This window comes from Ziziphus jujuba, chromosome 3, assembly GCF_031755915.1.
Source record: "Ziziphus jujuba cultivar Dongzao chromosome 3, ASM3175591v1".
NCBI lineage: Eukaryota > Viridiplantae > Streptophyta > Magnoliopsida > Rosales > Rhamnaceae > Ziziphus > Ziziphus jujuba.
The window spans coordinates 15,924,098-15,941,988 of NC_083381.1; the positions used below are offsets into that span (position 1 = coordinate 15,924,098).

Genomic DNA, 17,891 nt, shown 5'->3' on the forward strand with positions numbered 1-17,891 from the left:
AGTAGATTTTTTTTTATCATTTATAATAATTTTTCTTTTTATTTTGGTATTTCAAATTTACAATTTCTTATGCATATGAGCTGCTTACTAAATTGAGCCAAACTCATTTCATATAATAACACATGATGATTGATACCGTCTAGTCTATCCACTCTAAGAGTCTAGTTGTATATATTGTTATTATTATTTCTAGCATATGAGTTATTTATTTATTTTTTGAGAAAAATGTATGGCTATAAAAACTTCAAGTAGCTTAGGCTATGTATATAAAAGTTTTTTTTAAGAAACAAATAATAATTTTTATTTTTAATATAAATTAATAATTTGCAATTACATGTGATTTTCAGCTTTACGGATATAGATTTCCGCAATTGTCCTTCATCTATCAAGTTTAGCATAAATGAGTAACCTGGCAACGGTACATTTTATTTTCTTCAAATTTAAGTGATGATTTTATAATTAGGTTAAATTTCAAGACTACATATCAAAATTAAACCATAAAAGAGAGCACCTAAAAAAACCAAATTTAGAAATTATAGCAAAACCCAATTACAATTGAATTAGGATCCTCTGATTGTGAAAAAGACAAGTAGCCTATCAAAAGAAGTATAATTTATTGACCCAAAAAAGAAAAAAAAAATAAAAACGAACAAAAAGAAAAAAGAAGTAGAAGCCAGCTCCTACAGAAGAAGCTGCTGCTTTATGAGTTATTGAATTAATTAGTGGGATTGGATTTGGATTTTATGTTTTTATAGCGTGAGGTGGTGCGTAGAGCTCTTGTCGTTTTCTACAAACAGCTAATTACAATTTACCACAACACATAGGAAGTGGGTTTGAACTTTTGATGTGTATATGAAACCTATGTCAACATTCCTCATTTATTGTTTATTTTAATCCTCATAACTGATAATAATTTTTAGTGAGCGGTAGCAAATTTCTAACATAGGTATTTAGAATTTTAGACTTTAGTACTGTATTAAGTTGTCCCTATATATAAAAATAGTCTAATGGTAAAAATCAGAATTAAATTTAAATTATCCACCCTAATATAAATAAATAAAATATCAAATTAAATAACCATATTTTTTCAAAAGCTTAAACAGTTAAAAATGGTTTTAATATATATCTATATCAACCTATGTACGTTATAAACGCTAATGATGTGGGCGGTCCGATAAAGGTAAAGAGGAGAATATACGAATATATATACTACCAGATTGTGTTATAAAATTTTTATTTTTATTATAAAGTATATTATAGCGTATAATTCCAACATCAACCAGAATATGTATTAATCACATACACACAATTGGGATGGCAAAGCCACTTCCCGCAACCTTATTTACCCGTAACCTTATTTACAGGCTTACGGCACTCAATTGCAATAACAAGCCATTAACAATCCTATTCATGGCCAGCAAAAGCTTTGTCATATCTCCATTTAATTTGAACTGAATCCGCTTCCCAGGAAACATTGGACCCCAACTGCAAGCAGTGGCAGTGCATCACGCAGAACCTCCCAGTAACGCCTTGCTATCATCTTCATCTCATTCTTATCATATTTTATGATGTTGTTGTTAGCTCCACGTGGATATTCCTTCTTCTCAACACTTTTGATAACACCAACAGCGACAGTCCGAAATCTGTCCCGAGCAACAAAACGTCCTAAAGGCGGGTACTCGGAGAAAGCCTCCACAACCATGGGCTTGGTTGGAACCATCTTCACTACTCCACCATCACCATTCTTCAGGAACTCAGGCTCCCTTTCCTTCTCTATACCTGAATTCCGGTCAATCTTGCTCAGGATTTCGGCAAATTCGACCGCAATACGAGTGGTGTGGCAATCAAGAAGTGATGTATATCCATTAAAAACCAGACCAGGATGGTTCATGACAATCACCTGGGATATGAAGCTCGCGGCCTCCATAGCTGGATCATCCACAGGATTGGATGCAACATACCCACGTTTCAGATGATCATTCACATCATGACCACTAACCTTCTTAACGTGGAAGGCAACATTGTCACCAGGCAAGGCCTCGTGGAGAGCCTCCTCATTATTATTTTTATTATTCATTTCAACGGACTTGACTTTAGTAGTGAGTCCGGTTGGGCCAAATGTGACCTTCATACCGGGCTTGAGTATCCCGGTCTCTACACGACCAGCTGAGACTGTACCTATACCTCCAATCTTGTAAACATCTTGGAGAGGGAGACGGAGAGGCTTGCCCGTTGGTCTCTTAGGTGGCTGAATCTGGTCAAGTGCTTCGATAAGAGTTGCACCATTGTACCAGTCAAGGTTGGTAGACCTCTCGATGAGGTTGTCACCCTCTAAACCTGAGATGGGAATGAAAGGTATGTTTCCAGGGTTATAGCCGACCTTCCTCAAGCAGGAAGAGAGTGACTTCACAATTTCATCATACCTCTCCTCTGAGTACTTGGGAATGGTGGCATCCATCTGCATGCAAGGGAACAATCTCAATTAAAAAAATTTAACATAAAAGATAAATACAGAAAACTCAATCAAACTGATCATATAAACACCATCATCTAAATTAGATCATACAGAGGTTTTAGCAACAAACCATGCAAGAAGAAGGGTCATTATGAAAAGGTCTCCCTTTCATATATAGTGGTTTTTTACATTGAAATATATGGATTTTAACAAAATTCAGATGCGCTATCTTTTAACGACAACATTGACTAATGACTGATCAAACTCTTTTTCAACAGAGATTGACGATTTGTATTATATGGAATGTGAAAAATTATATCTGCATATACAAAGAGAGAAAGTAAGGAGTTGTAAAAAATAAAAATAAAAAAAATAGCAAAAGTTTTGACATAGTAATTGTAAAATTAACAAAAAAAGTTTTGACATAGTAAATATCTCAAGAGGACCTATAAAGGGGGACATGCCATATCAACTGCCACATAGAATTTTTTTTTTAATTAACCTTAAATAATAAGTAATATTAGATCTTATACACATTTTACAGGTTAATTTTTTTCTATTTATTTTTTATTTTTTGAAAAATCAAAAAATATTTAAATAATGCATCATTAGTTGAATAATATGCACTGACACATAAGAACCACGTACGAGATTTTTTATTTTTTTTTTAATAAATCTCTTATAAAATTCTTATCATATTAAATACATATGTATGTATTTATATATATATATATATTATTTTTATGCAGATGCACACATAGAATAAACTTGCCGCGTCAAGAGTATAAATTGTAGGAATCTATTCTGTGTGTATCTGCGATGTAGAATTTTTATATACATATATATCAAGCAGTTAATTATATGTCGAACTCACCTTGTTGCAGCAACAGATAATCTGTTTGACACCAAGGGTGAAAGCAAGCAATGCATGCTCACGGGTTTGACCGTATTTGGAAATACCAACTTCAAAAGCGCCACTAGCGGAATCAATGATAAGTATGGCACAGTCAGCCTGGGAAGTCCCGGTGATCATGTTCTTAATGAAGTCACGATGACCAGGAGCATCAGTGATAGTGAAATTGTACTTGTTGGTCTGAAACTTCAACGAGGAAATGTCAATAGTGATACCACGGTCACGTTCAGCCTTGAGCTTGTTAAGCACCCAAGCATACTTTATTGAAGCATTTTCTGAATCATAATATTCTTTCTTAAAAATCTCCATGTCAACACCTCCAATCTTGTGCACAAAATGGCCAGTTGTTGTTGATTTGCCAGAGTCAACATGGCCAATGACCACAATGTTAATATGAACCTTCTCCATAATAAACCTGAAATATTGAACAGCAATAGAATACAGGGTTAGTTCCTAGTCAGATCCATTTAATTTTTTTGGAAAAGACACCATATGAATATTCTTTTTAAAAAATAAATATAATATATAAAGTTCACAAAAGAAAAAGAAAAAAATTGTGGGGCACTTATCCCCTGGTCATTAAGCTAGTTCCCCAGTGAGATTGTGACAGAATTGTTTGTAAAATAAATAAAAAAATTGTAAAATACCTTTACTCCTGGTTGAGAAAAAAAATGCAAGAACCTAATCAAAGTATAGTGGAACTGAAGCCGCCTGTCCGTTTAAGACGAGAGGGATTGGCGTTTGGTTTTTATAGCATCCAAATCTAATGCCCTTCTTACGTCTTTCTGTCTGGTTGATGCTGTTGCGTTGAAAAATTAAAAAAATAATAATAACAATAAAATATCAAATGCTCCAAAATTTCTGTACTGAAACCGCGTTTTTCAAAAAAAAAAGAAAAAAAAAAAAAGAAAAAGTGAAAGCGCGTTTTTGGATAATCTGAAACCGCGTTTTTCAAAAAACTAAAAGCGCGTTTTTTGTTTTTTTATGTTGGTTGAAAAAGCAAAAGTGGTTTCAAGAAAATATGAGGAAACGAGGGTCTCTCTATTAAGATGCTACTTGGACTTGTTTATAAGAGGTGTTTCCCTGATTCACCATTAAAAAAAAAAAAGGTTTTTTGCGGGGTTTATAAGTGAATTTCATGTTAATTTATGTTATTTCTTTGCGTTAGATGCTTTAGTTGATTTTTTTGTTTAACAACATTTATTAGTTATTAAAAAAAATAACTTATTAAACTTTTTAATGAATTTTTTAATTGAGAAATTTTAGTTACACTATCAAATAAATTCTATATAATTTTAATTATAAATTTATATTTTTATTCCATTTAAAATTACTATCAAATATATCTACTAATTAAATATATTTGAATTTAAAAATATAAAATTGAATATTCAAATATATTCTGAATATGTAATTGAACGTTTCAAATATATTTTAAAATATGTAATTGAATATTCTAAATATGAACATTCAGATGTGTTTAAAAATATACGACTGAATATCTTAAATATATTTAGAACTATGCGATCGAACGTTTTCAGAAACGAATATTTTAAATATGTTCAAAAATATACGATTAAACATTACAAATGTATTTAGAAATATACAATCGACTATTTTTAAAAAAATTTATAATTTTGAGATTGAATATTCTAACAAATATATCTTTTCATTATCCAAAAATATTTTAACCAGAAAGAAAATTTTATGAAATTTCCATAACTATTCGCCCAAAAACGTTATAAATTTCGTATAGTGATGTTTCACTTGTAAACAATTCATGGAAAAAAAATTTATTTTTGACTTAATTAAGATGGTATGAATTGTGGATATTTTAAATATTAAAATTATTATATAAAATTATTTTATATTTTTTAAATAGTAATGTGTAAAGAACAATATTATACAAAGTTATTTTAGAATTGTAAAAAAAAAAAATTTAACTTATAAAAAAAAAAAATGAAGTAAAATGGGAAGCTTAAGTAATTAATGGGTAATGCAAAACTAAAAAGGTGGGTTGGAAAGTATCATTATTTTCATGGGTTAGAAAATATCATTCGGGGTTTTTTTGTTTGGGTTCCCACTCTTCAACCCAACCGAAGAAAAAAGGTCTCTTTCCAAAAATTAAAATTTTGCCATAGAAAAAAAAAAAATAAAACAAAACCACACAAAAAATCCCAATCTGACCAACCAATACATGAAGTGATAATATTTATGAAAACTATATATAATTTTTTTGTTAACTAAAAGATATATACTTAACAAAGTCTATAAAGAGATGTAATAACAAATAGACGAGTAGATCAAGTCAAAAGCAAAATTTAGATGAAAGTGAAAAAACAGAACTCTGACGATAAAAACTTTAAGCTTAACTGCTTGAATATAAAATTTATTTACCTTTGCTATCTATAACTTGATTATTAGAAAAAAAGGGGAAAAAAAATCATATAAAATTATTGATCAAGTTTAGAATATAAATAAGATATAAACTAAATCCATTCTATTTTAAGTGATGGTCATAAATGTTAAAATTAAACTTAATTATTACATGAAACTATACATTAATCATTTTTCTAGAGGCCTAAATACCTTTTTTTTTTTTAATTAACATTCAAATTTATTATCTTTAAAAGGGCAAAATAGAAACCTAGAATGGTCTATATGTGGTTCCGTCCCTTTTTATATGTGAATTTTTTCTGTTGATACAAGTTCTTTCTTTGCATAGGAAAATTTTTCAATACAACCAGAGTTTGTATTCCTCCCTCTAATATATTGATGGAATTTATAGAAATGGATTCTACCTGTGGATCCCATTAGTGTATTAGAAAGAAGAGGACAAACTCTGAGAGCACCCGAATTTTTTTCCTTTGAATGAGATGCTTTACTGCTTTATCTGTTTATCATCATTTTATTAGAGTTCTTGTTGGCTAGTTTCTAATTTTTATGGGATTGTAAATACAAGTTAGATATGTGCTATTAATTGTCCAGGGTCTCCTAGTATATCCAGAAGAGAACAATGTTCCTTTTTAGGTGGTTTTATTCATTCTTCCTCCTCTGGAGAAAATCTTCTTTGACACGGTGGTACAGCACCAGATGGTACCACTCTAACTAGTTCACTGCCATCTATTGAAATACTTGTCATGTGTCAAAACAATTGCTTTGTCATATTATATTATCTAGCTTACAACTTTTTTTTTTAATTTTGAGAAAGAAAAAACTTTAAAAACTTTATTTGCATGAGCGCGTTGTAAGAACGGCTTTTCTTATTCCGGATTTGACGTTCTGTCTTCCAAATCCTCCTCCTCCATGGCTTCTTCCATTGTTACCTCGAAGACCCACGCTCTCTGTCATCTGATATTCTTCCATTGTCATCTCGCAGAGGTGGTCTTAGAATTTAGGTCTATATTCTCTTATTCTTTCACAGACCCACCACAAACAAACTTGTCTCCAAATGAGGTCGATTAGCTTGAGACTGTATGTTAGGATAATTTTGGCCTTTGTGAGTATAAGCAATAAATTCGTCTGTTTCGGGTAGATGAGAACAGAGCAAAACAGAGTAGGTGGAAAGCAAGAGAGAGAAACTAGAGAGAGAAGTGGTGGTAAGTATCTTTGAGCCAAATAACACGTAGGTGATTTAGGAAGTTGGATCACAGAGACTTTAGAGGGAGAACAGTTGGATAATTATCTATGATTTTATTTGCCAAATAATGAGATATATATACCCTCTCTTGTAATAGAAATGCTAAATACTACTAACAGAAATGCCAAATACTACTGTATAAATTAAGTTGCACTAAACCTATCAACTATTGGTCCAACCGGCCAAACAACTAAGGAAATAAAATAGCAACAACTGAAGACTAAATCAAATCCAAAACTCTCGGCCAACCCTGCAAAATGGCCGACCGACGTACCGTGCATGGCGCATGCACACATGCACACACAGCACACTCATCACTGTACCAACCTACAAGCAAAACTCTTCTTTGCTTGGCTTTGGTGTCCCTAAATAAATCTTCCATGTCTGTTTTTTTTTTTTTTTTTTTTTTTTTTTTTTTTTAATTATTATTTAAAATAATGTTCCATGTCTGTTATTGTTTGAAATTTGAAATTGTTGGCTTAAAAAAAAAAAAAAAAAAGAATAAGAGTAATAGAATAAAAACGGTAAGTCCGCCACCAGTAGTTCTTGCAGCACGTGCAAGTAAATTTTTAAAAATTTTCTTCTTCATAAAAAAATGGTGAGCTGGATGTTGTAAAATGACATGGCAATTGTTTTGACTCATAGAACAAATTTTAACAGATGGTGATAAACTAGTTGGAGTAGTACTATCTGATGTAATACCACGGTGTCATAGAAGATTTTCTACTTGCTACTTCAATTTGGTGTCAAAATCTTTAAGGGCCAACAGATTAGATAGCCAAAAAGAATCTAGATGGAAATATTCCAATAAATTGATCCCCTAGTAACCAGCCTGAGTTAATGATTAGTATTTTGTTACTTTACATTTCTCCTCAATAAAAAAAAAAAAAAAAAAAAAAAACTAACTCCACAGATTTCAGGTAATTTTGAATGTTGAATAAAATGGTTGTAAGCTGGCAAGTTATAAAGGGTCGTTCAAGTTGTAATGAGCAACCTTAAAAAAAAAAAAGAAAAAAAAAAGTTAGTATTGAGCAAGGCTACTAAATATAATTAGTAGCAGATCTAGAAAAATTTATTCAAGGAGCATCGTTAGATATCAATAATAAAACACAAAATACTATTATTCATAAAATACAATACAGAGTAATTTTTTATATTAATAAGTTTTCTATTGGATGCATCTATAATTGTACTTTTGGAAAAAAATTTCCTAAGTTAAAGTGTATCTGCATATGTACCTCAAATTTAACATATATTTCAATGAAATATATATATATATATTTAGATATATATATATATATATTTAGTATCAATTAAAGATCATATTTTACTTTATTAAATTAAGATTCCCTTATAAACTATATAATAACTTTATATTAAAATGTATGAAAAGATTTTTGGCACTCAAAAAAAAAAAAAATCACAAGCAATCCATGTGAAAACATACTCAAGGAAATAGAAATAATATTTCCTAATTTGTTCGCTACTTGACTCAAAAGTAGATTAAAATTGAAAAAGAATTAATAAAAGAGAATATAAAAACATAAATAATGAATTAATTATTAATTATCTTACAATCAATAAACTTTCACATCAAAATACTTTCAATTAAATATATCAGAAATTTAAGATTATAATTAATTAAAGTTCATTTTTTGGCTATAGATGTAATAAATAGAAAAATAAAAAATTTAACAAAATAATAAAATTTAATCAAATAAAAAGTTTGGTAAAAGTAGGGATTTTACCAATACTAATGTAACCTATGATAAAGACATGAGGAAATATTTATAATTAACTTAAAAATGCTTAGGTGTTAAAAATATTTAGATAATATTAACTTATAATAGAGATTGTGTGGATCAATGGATCATACAAAATTGGGCTAACTAGAGAAGAAATTTATGATTCGAGAGGGACATTATCAAAGTTTAAAATTTCAATATCAATGAAAATATTGAAAGTTAAAATATAAAAATACTCGTAAAAATATTAAATAATATTGAATATCGATAAAAATACATAAAAAATGATAAAAATTTATTTAAAATTTTTTTTACTAAATTTAGGATTAGCTTATTTAATCAAGTTATTATCAAATTGATTATAAAAATTACTAAAATATTAAATAAATATTATATTTCTCTTAATAAATTGATTTATTATAAACTTTAATGATCATAAAAAAAATATGCAAGAAAAAATTAATAAAATTATTTATTAATTAAGATATATAATTATATTATATATCATAAATGTCATCTCAATACTACATAAAATTTTTGACTGGTTGAAAATTATAAATCTTTCTTATTTTCATTTTAAAATGTGAAATATGATAAGTAATTATTTAAATATATATATCTCCTTGCTAATTTTGTATGTAATTGTTAATATGTCAACCATATAGATTTTATATTAAATGTGGTCGTCTTTTATGATAATTATTATATGATATTATTAAAAATAATATCAACGCTGATTCTTCATATTATTGTCTATGTTATTATTTTATATTATTATTTTTTATTATAGTATAGTCAACTACTAGTATGTAATAATGAGATTCTAATGAATCTTCTTCATATAAAATGTACAACAAAATATATATACTTTATCAATAAATAAAATTTATCAATATTATTCAATTCAATTCATTTTGTTTTGTATAATATTAAATTTTGGAAGGTAATTAAAATGTTAAAAAAAAATATCAATTAAGTTGATTTGGGAAAAAAGTTTTACTAAACATAAAAAAATATTTATAGATATTTTTGCTAAATTTTTCTTAAGAATTATTAAAATCAAATTTCATAAATATTTTTAAAGTTTTTGTAGAAATTTCATGGAAATTTCCATGAAAATTATAAATTTTTTAATTAAATTATTAAGGATTTGATGTGAATATTTTAATAAAAATTTTCATAAAAATTATATAGAAATATCAAAAATTTTGGAAGATATTAAGTAAATTATACCGTTTCTATATGAAATCTAAATTTCCTTTCCATGTGTTCGAAAAACGTGAATTTTGTATAAAGTTTATTTTTTTTAAACCATGGGCATAACTTAATTTTATAAGATACAATGCAATATATATATATATATATATATATATATATATATAGTTAGGCTCAAATAAGATCTTTAAAATGAAAATTAACATAATATTTTTATTTTTCAATCTTTGGATTATATTAAATACTGAGATTTAGAACTATACTTAGTAATTTTTGGATTTAATGGGGTTAATTTTTCTTTAATAAGGTTTTAGCATGTCACTAAATCCATATTTAATCATTTTCTAAATTTTAAACTTAATTCTTTATCTGATTTAATGATTGTTAAAAATGGACTTTAATTTTACAAAGTAAGCTAAACCTTACTTAAGACTAATGTATATGTATATAGAGTGGGTTTATAATAAGGACCGACCTGATGGCTACAATTCGGACAAAAAACATGAAGCAAATGGGAGCCCTTAGATTTTCAGCATCTTTATTTTTCAATCTTTGGATCATATTAAATACTGAAATTTAAAACTATACTTAGTAATTTTTGGTTTTAATAGGGTTAATTTTTCCTTAATAAGATTTTAGTATGTCATTAAATCCATATTTAATCATTTTCTAAATTTTAAACTTTAATTCTTAATCTGATTTAATGATTGTTAAAAATGGACTTTAATTTTACAAAGTGAGGTAAACCTTACTTAAGACTAATGTATATGTATATAGAGTGGGTCTACAATAAGGATCGACCGAATGGCTACAATTCGGACCAAAACCATGAACCAAATGGGAGCCCTTGGATTTTCAGCATTAGCATGAATGGTCCATATCCATACTTCAACACGTGTGAATTTTTACCAATTCAACCATTTCGGCTAGCACAATCTCGCACCAGCTTTGCGAAAATTCCAAATTGCAGTAGCTCTCACACCAGCTTTGCCAAATCGCACCAGCTCTGCCAAGCAACTTAACAAATGAGTTTGATGAGGATGATGAAGTATATTACGATAATGACTCCACAATCCCCCTGGGTTCATTACCCATTGATCGTATAGCAAAGAAGCTCAATGAGGATTAATATAAGTTCTGTTTACTTATCCTCTATTTGGAGGTTATTTATTTGTATAGCATGATGAGAAGCTATAAAAAGTTAAGATTGGTAATGCTGATGGGCTAATGGAAGATTCAAATGTAAATGTAAATTTATTTATGAAGTATTGGCTATTGATCAATCTCTTTTTTTTCCTTTTTTATTGGACAGAAATTCAAACTTGTAATTTTTTTTGGGGAAAGCTAGTTGATTTTCCCCAATAGCTGATCAATCATTTAAAAATAATAATAATAATAATAAGTGCTGAATGGAATTAGTTGCCCTTTTCGAAATTTCTTCATCGGATGAATTAGTTGTAAATCTTTATTTTTTAGACAGTGGGGTTGGAACGGTGGAGAGAACTTCCAGATTTAACCCAATCCCTAGGTGGAAGCAGTAGAGAATCTGGGATAGGGCTAGCCGGTGGAAGCAGATCTGGCCGATGACAGCAAGTCTTGCTGGTGGAAGCAGTGGAGACTAGCTGGAACGATGGTGAACGGCTAGAGATGGTAGTGGCTCAATGTCAATCGAACAGTCGAAATGTGGAAGCAGAGGAAGCATAGGAGAAGAGAAGAGAAGAAGAGCAGAGAAAAGGAGATTTCGGCAAAAATTCACACGTGATGAAGTATGGATCTAGACCGTTCATGCCAATGCTGAAAATCCAAAGGCTCCCATTTGCTTCACGTTTTTTGTCCGTATTGTAGCCATCCGGTAGGTCCTTATTGTAGACCCACTCTATATATATATATATATATATATATATATATATATATATTTAGTACATCTGTCTCTCAATCTAATCAAATCTTAAAAAACTTTAAGATCCGAATTTCATTTACACACTTTCACATTTCCTCTAGTTACATCTAAATACTCTTAAAAAGTCACCACTATCAGCTTTTCATTTTTAGGTATCTGCCAAAAATCAATGAGAAAATCATTTCCAACTTGGAACCACAATTCATAAAATCAATGGGTGACTGTCATATATGTCATTTAAGTTAAAGAAAATAAAACTGACTGTTATATATGTCATTTAAGTTAAAGAAAATAAAACAGAAGAAGCGTGATTCTTAATGTTTGGTAGATTGTCCTTCGTTGTCGAATTGAAGAAAAGATTAAGACCAAAAAAATTGACGGTTGTGTTTCTTTTAATTTTTGGCTAAGTGGAATAAAAATCACGCATGTAAAATTGAACATTGACAAACATGTTGGATAATAATTATAAAAAAAAAAAGGATAGCTAATTGCTATGAAAAGGAAATAGCTAATTCTTAGTATAAATCAGTATTGATATAAAAGATAAAATTAATAAAATTAATAATATATCAGACAAATACGGTATCTTTCAAGACGTTAGAATGGCTTCAAAGCTCTCTCTCTTAGTTGAAAATGGATATAACATTTTATGGAAATTGAAAACTAATCGTTTATCAGGGCTTCTACAATCTTGTAATCATAAAAATCTAAGCATTGAACTTAAAAAAAAAATGCACACACGAAAAGAGGAAAAAAAAAATATATATATATATATATATATATTTTGTTTTTGGTTGAAAATGCATATAACATGTTATGGAAATTGAAAACTAATCGTTTCTCAGGCTTCTAAGATTGTAATGATAAAAATCTAAACATTGAACCCAAAAAAAAAAATGCACACATGAAAAGAGTGAAAAATATATATATATATATATATATATGGAAATTCTATGGTGAGGACGGTCCGTACGAGAACCGCAGTATTAGTGACGGTTTTTCATAGTATTAACGACGGTTTTTTAGAAAATCGTCACCAATACTATGAAAAACTGTCACCAATATTGTGGTCTGCATGAAGACCGTCCGCACCATAGACGGACTGTATATATATATATATATATTTTATTTAATTATTCATTATAAATTTGATGAACTCTCTCTTTGGACTTAAAGAGTTCCGCAAAAGGGTTTCTTTATTGCAGAGTGCAGTTCAGACCCAGCTGAATGCAGCAGTACCCTGTCAACCTTCTCCCTGGGTGGAATCAGGAACTCGCCCCCTTCTTGTTTCTCAAACCCACACAGCCTCCGAACCTCGATTCAGCCTCTCAACGCCCCAACCCTTTCCTGTTAAAAGCAACACAATTCATCGGCCAAGAAAACCAAGAAAACAGCAAAAGAAAACCAAGAAAGCAGCAAAAGAAAAGAGAACATATCAAGAGCAACTGTAAGAGGATTTCAGCAGCATCAGGTGTGGCATGTATCAGAAAAGGTAGAGCAACCCATTTCGATAATGTAATGAAGAAATCAAAGTTCGATACAGAAAACGTTGTTCTGCGGGATATTCCAAGAAGTAAATTCTAAAAACGATTAAACAAAGATCACTAATAGAAATTCTTATTTCCTTTTGTTTTCTGTTCTTTGATCAGATTGTGGATATTAGCAGTTAGCACTGCAATTTTTAGAGTTGTTTGTGAGTTTTTTTTGGTTCATTTCCTATATGGGTTTTACATATTCAACTCAGATGTGGCCAGTGATCTTTCTAATGTTTTTCAAATCTAATATGTAAACATCATGGTGAAAGAGGATGTTCTAAATAGACAGCAACCAATGTTGATGATCTGCCTCCAAGTGCAATAATGGTCCACAGAACTCTTGGATTTGGCAAAGGGGTTTATAATTAATCCCCATATGTTTCTCAAATGTGTTTGGGTCTATTTGTCAAATGCAGATTTTGGGCGTTTGTTTTATTTCCATCCCGATTCTTTCAACTGGGTTTTGATCCTTTTTCTGCGATTTACAGAAATCGGGAGGTTTGTCAAATGAGCAGAGAAGAAAGACTAAAGAGTTATCGTGCACATATGACAACTCTACGACTACGAGAAAAACTTATATAGGACCGTCCTATATCCTGACGTGGTGCGACTGCCCAACCGTTTCTCGCCACATTTAAACATGGTTCAAAACTACTTAAAAAATTCTCTCGTCTTCATCCCTTCACCGTCCCTCAACCTAATGCACAGACACTCAAAAACTCAACACAGTTTCAATTATATACCCATGGATACAAGCTTAAATTCCTTTGAGCCATTTTACATCCTCTGCAGAACGTTTAAAACTCTTTCCTCGCCTTCTGACATAGAAATTTTTTATTTTTATGAAATCAAAGATAAATCCAGAAATTAAAAATATCTCTGGAAAATTGATTGCTTCTATTAGATCTTGATTCATGAAAATTCATTAATATTTTAATTCGTTTATAATATAGGATGAATCTGGATAAATTTTAGTTTTAAGAATTGGATGGTAGGGGTAGAGAGAGCCGTGAAGGACTTCCACCATCTAATCCCCCATTTTTCTTCATTTGTTTTTCTTTTCTTTGCTGATAACTTTTTTTTTTTGGGTCTTTTTTTTTTTTTTTTTTTCTTCTGTAGAGAGAAGTGGCGAGTTGGACTTGGATCGAAAAATTGTTCAGAAACCCAAAACAGAAAAAATAAAATAAAAAATCAAATATACCATTTTGCTAAGAAAGGGAAGAGAAAGAAGGGAAGAGGGCGAAGAGAAGTTTAAAAGTAATTAAAAAAACACGCGTAAAACTGTGAATGGAGAGTGTTTGTGCATTTGAGGGCCGGTAAAGTAAAGAAGAAGTGAGAGTTTTTTAAGTATTTTTAACTAATGTTAACAAGTGTGCAAAATGGTTGGGTGGTCGCACCACATCAGGACATACGACGGCGGTCCTATATAAGTTTTTCTCCTAAAAGAGGGTGGAAACAGCTTAAAAGATAGAGAGATGGAGTAAGATAGATGTGGAAAGAATTCACAAAATTTTTATGACTCTTCGTCTATCTAGTTTAGGAACTAAAAAAATTAGGGTTTATCCTTAAATTGAGACTCTTTTAAGGAGTTTTGTACATAATAATTACTCTATTCATTTTTATTTTTTTTAAGTCTATATGTTATTATTATCGTTTTCTTTAGATTAGGCTTTTTTAAATGTTTATCACTGTTGAATTGGAATTTTTGATGATGAACTTTTGAGCAAAGTAACAACAATGCAATGAATTGGTGACATAGGCGAAAAAAGGGGGAAAAAAAAAATCCAATAATTCGGTGTTTTGGCCAAAGTCTTGAGGGGAAACTCCTTACTCTATTTAGCCAATAGTATCATGCCTTTCTAGTTATTATGGACAATTGTTATCTATTTTATGGCCTTTTTTTTTTTTTTTTTTTTTGGTTTTAGCAATTGGCAGAAGACCAAAAGAATGAAAACTGTAATGGAAGAAAGTTAATGGGATGTGAATTGTTTTTTCAATCTAAATATTAAGTGCATTAGCCAATACTTGATTCTATTTACATGTGTTGTTAGCGATTGATTTTTTTTTCCCCCCTTTTGAATACCTGCTTCTTTTGTTTCTTCCAATTGGCAGTGGCTAGCTTTGTAATTTCACATTTATTATTTTTTTAATTTTTGGTGCATCTAAAAATAGGTTTACCATTTTAATTCCTTAAAATAAAATTTATAACGAGTTCCAAAGTAATGGTGGACTTTTCATTAGGAAGATGAGATTTGATGAAAAATTGTTTTTTATGTATATTTTATTAATACTTGTATATTTATTTTTCTACTAAAATATTTTTTTCCAGATTTTCTTAGCAGTTATATAAATTTATTAAATTTTTTATTTATTTTTGAAACGCTATATATTAGAGTTAAATAGGATTTAATTTTTAAAAAAAAAAAACTGAAGGGTGAATATTGTCCTTTCATTTATTAATTGCTTAATGTTACTAGATTAGGAAAATATTATTATATCATAACTATTCCAATATATAAAATATTATTATACTTAAATATAAATTAATTATAAAGATTTACCATCACCATTATACTTTCTTTCCGTTAGATCTAATATATTTTTATAACAGCAAGGATTGCAATTAAATTGTTTTAAAATGTATACTATTATTTATTATTAGTTAAAACTGACCCGATTATTTATTTTTTCATGATAGCGTTAAAATTTTGACATTGAAAAAATAAAATTAGTGTTATTTGACTTTTCTTTTAAATAAAAATCTATACTTTCCAACTTCACGATTTACTTATTAAGCATTCCAACATGTTTTAGGAGGAGGGGAAAAAAAAAAAAAAATCAGGTATAAGCTTTCCAACGTACCACCAATACCAACATACCAAAAGAAGAAAATGGCAGAAGGTTATTTATTTAATGTTGATAAAAAATACAAATAAAAAATAATAGCATAGTGCAAGTTAAACCCAACGGTTCCCTTCGGTTGAAATAGTACTGCGTTGGGACCAACAGAATTTTGTGCGCGTTGGCATACGCGTTCTTTCAGCTAAACATGGGATTGTATTCATTAATACAGTACAGGACAGCTTGATGGTGCCAAACGTGTATAAGTGACGCTTGAGTTATGTCTTTTTAAGATTGAAGGGGAAAAAAACCAGCCTCCCTCCCATAACCAAAGCAGTCCCAAATAGCTTACCTCCCTCCCTCCTTGAGAGCAGACTTTAAGCTCTTACCTTCATTATTAGGATATTCCTTCTTCTCCACACCTTCAACAACCCCAACACCCGCAATACGTTTGTTGTTGCGGATAACAAACCTTCCCAGCTGTGCGTACTCTCCAAAAGGTTCCACAACCATAGGCGTTTGGGGAACCATCTCCACGATCGCAGCATCACCATTCTGCAAAAGTTTAGGCCCTTCCTCAACCTCGCCGGTGGTAGGGTCAATCTTGCAAACGAATTTCTCAATCTTTACAGCACCACGATAGCTGCCGAAATCAATAATTGGTGCATATCCTTCAAAAATTATGCCCCCAAGGTGGTTGGCGGTGATAATGATCTTGGATTTAAAACTAATAGCTTCTTTAGCGGGATCATCCTTAGAATCGGATGCAACATACCCAGGTTTTAGATCCTTCGCTTGTATGTTCTTCAGGTTGCAACGAACAATATCACCAGCCAAGGCCTCTTGAACAGCCTTATTATCAATGTCAATATATTTAACCTTACCTTTGAGTCCTATTGGGCCAAAAATGACCTTCGTTCCAGGCTTGAGGGATCCAGTCTGCACACAACTAGCTACCATGGTAGCATTGCGGTCAATCATGTTAACATACTCAACTGGGAGACGGAAAGGCTTGTCAATGGCTATCTTAGGCACCTGAATCTGGTCAAGTGCTTCAAGGAGAGTTGGACCCTTGTACCAAGGAAGGTTTAGAGGCCTCTCAATCAGGTTGTCCCCTTCCAAACCTGATATGGGAACAAAAGGGATCTTGGCCAGGTCGTAGCCATTCATCTTCAAGTAGGAAGAGATTGACTTTAGAATTTCATCGTACCTCTCCTTTGACTAATCGGGATTGGTTCCATCCATCTACAAGGAAAAATGATTAAAAATAGGCACCATTCAAGTATTATCAAACAACTATATATTTAGCAATTGTTCAAAAAATAACAGATATCAAGCCAAAGAGGAAAATAAAACAAAAAAATATATATATATGGGGGAGATATTTTAACCTCAAAGTTCCTTCGACATTCTTTTAAGGAAAAAAAAAAAAAAAAAAAACAAATCTACAATAATTTATACTTTACCCTCTATATAACATACTAAATTAGCACAAAGATATAGAGCGCGGTTATAATAATTAAAATAATAAAATTGAGCAACATATACACCAATATGACACTAGGAGATTTCAGCGAAAAATGTATGACATCCGAAGAGAGGACATTGAATCCGATAGTTCTTTGCTCGAAACCATGCCACTAACAT

General features: G+C 30.4%; 2 protein-coding genes across 2 annotated transcripts in view; both read right to left on the reverse strand.

Moving 5' to 3' along the window:
• Positions 1-1,268: 1,268 nt before the first annotated feature.
• LOC107422461 (elongation factor 1-alpha) lies at positions 1,269-4,154 on the reverse strand. The gene is made up of 3 exons (XM_016031915.4): positions 4,016-4,154; positions 3,330-3,783; positions 1,269-2,458 (listed from the first exon to the last, which is right to left on the reverse strand). The coding sequence occupies exons 2-3, from the start codon at positions 3,774-3,776 to the stop codon at positions 1,442-1,444; spliced, it is 1,464 nt and encodes a 487-aa protein (XP_015887401.1). The 5' UTR covers positions 3,777-3,783; positions 4,016-4,154; the 3' UTR covers positions 1,269-1,441.
• Positions 4,155-16,592: 12,438 nt separating this feature from the next.
• The window catches only part of LOC112492213 (elongation factor 1-alpha), a 55,982-nt gene continuing 54,683 nt past the window's right edge, over positions 16,593-17,891 (reverse strand). The window contains 1 exon segment of the mRNA XM_060815363.1: positions 16,593-17,489. Coding sequence (XP_060671346.1) covers positions 16,593-17,489 — 897 coding nt within the window.

What these genes read in the sequence shown, in the direction of transcription:
- LOC107422461 (XM_016031915.4), bottom strand. Translation starts at nt 3,776, where the DNA reads ATGGAGAAGGTTCATATTAACATTGTGGTCATTGGCCATGTTGACTCT. An exon ending in TTATCTGTTGCTGCAACAAG is followed by an intron (nt 2,459 to 3,329) that starts GTGAGTTCGACA and finishes CCTTGCATGCAG; the next exon opens with ATGGATGCCACCATTCCCAA.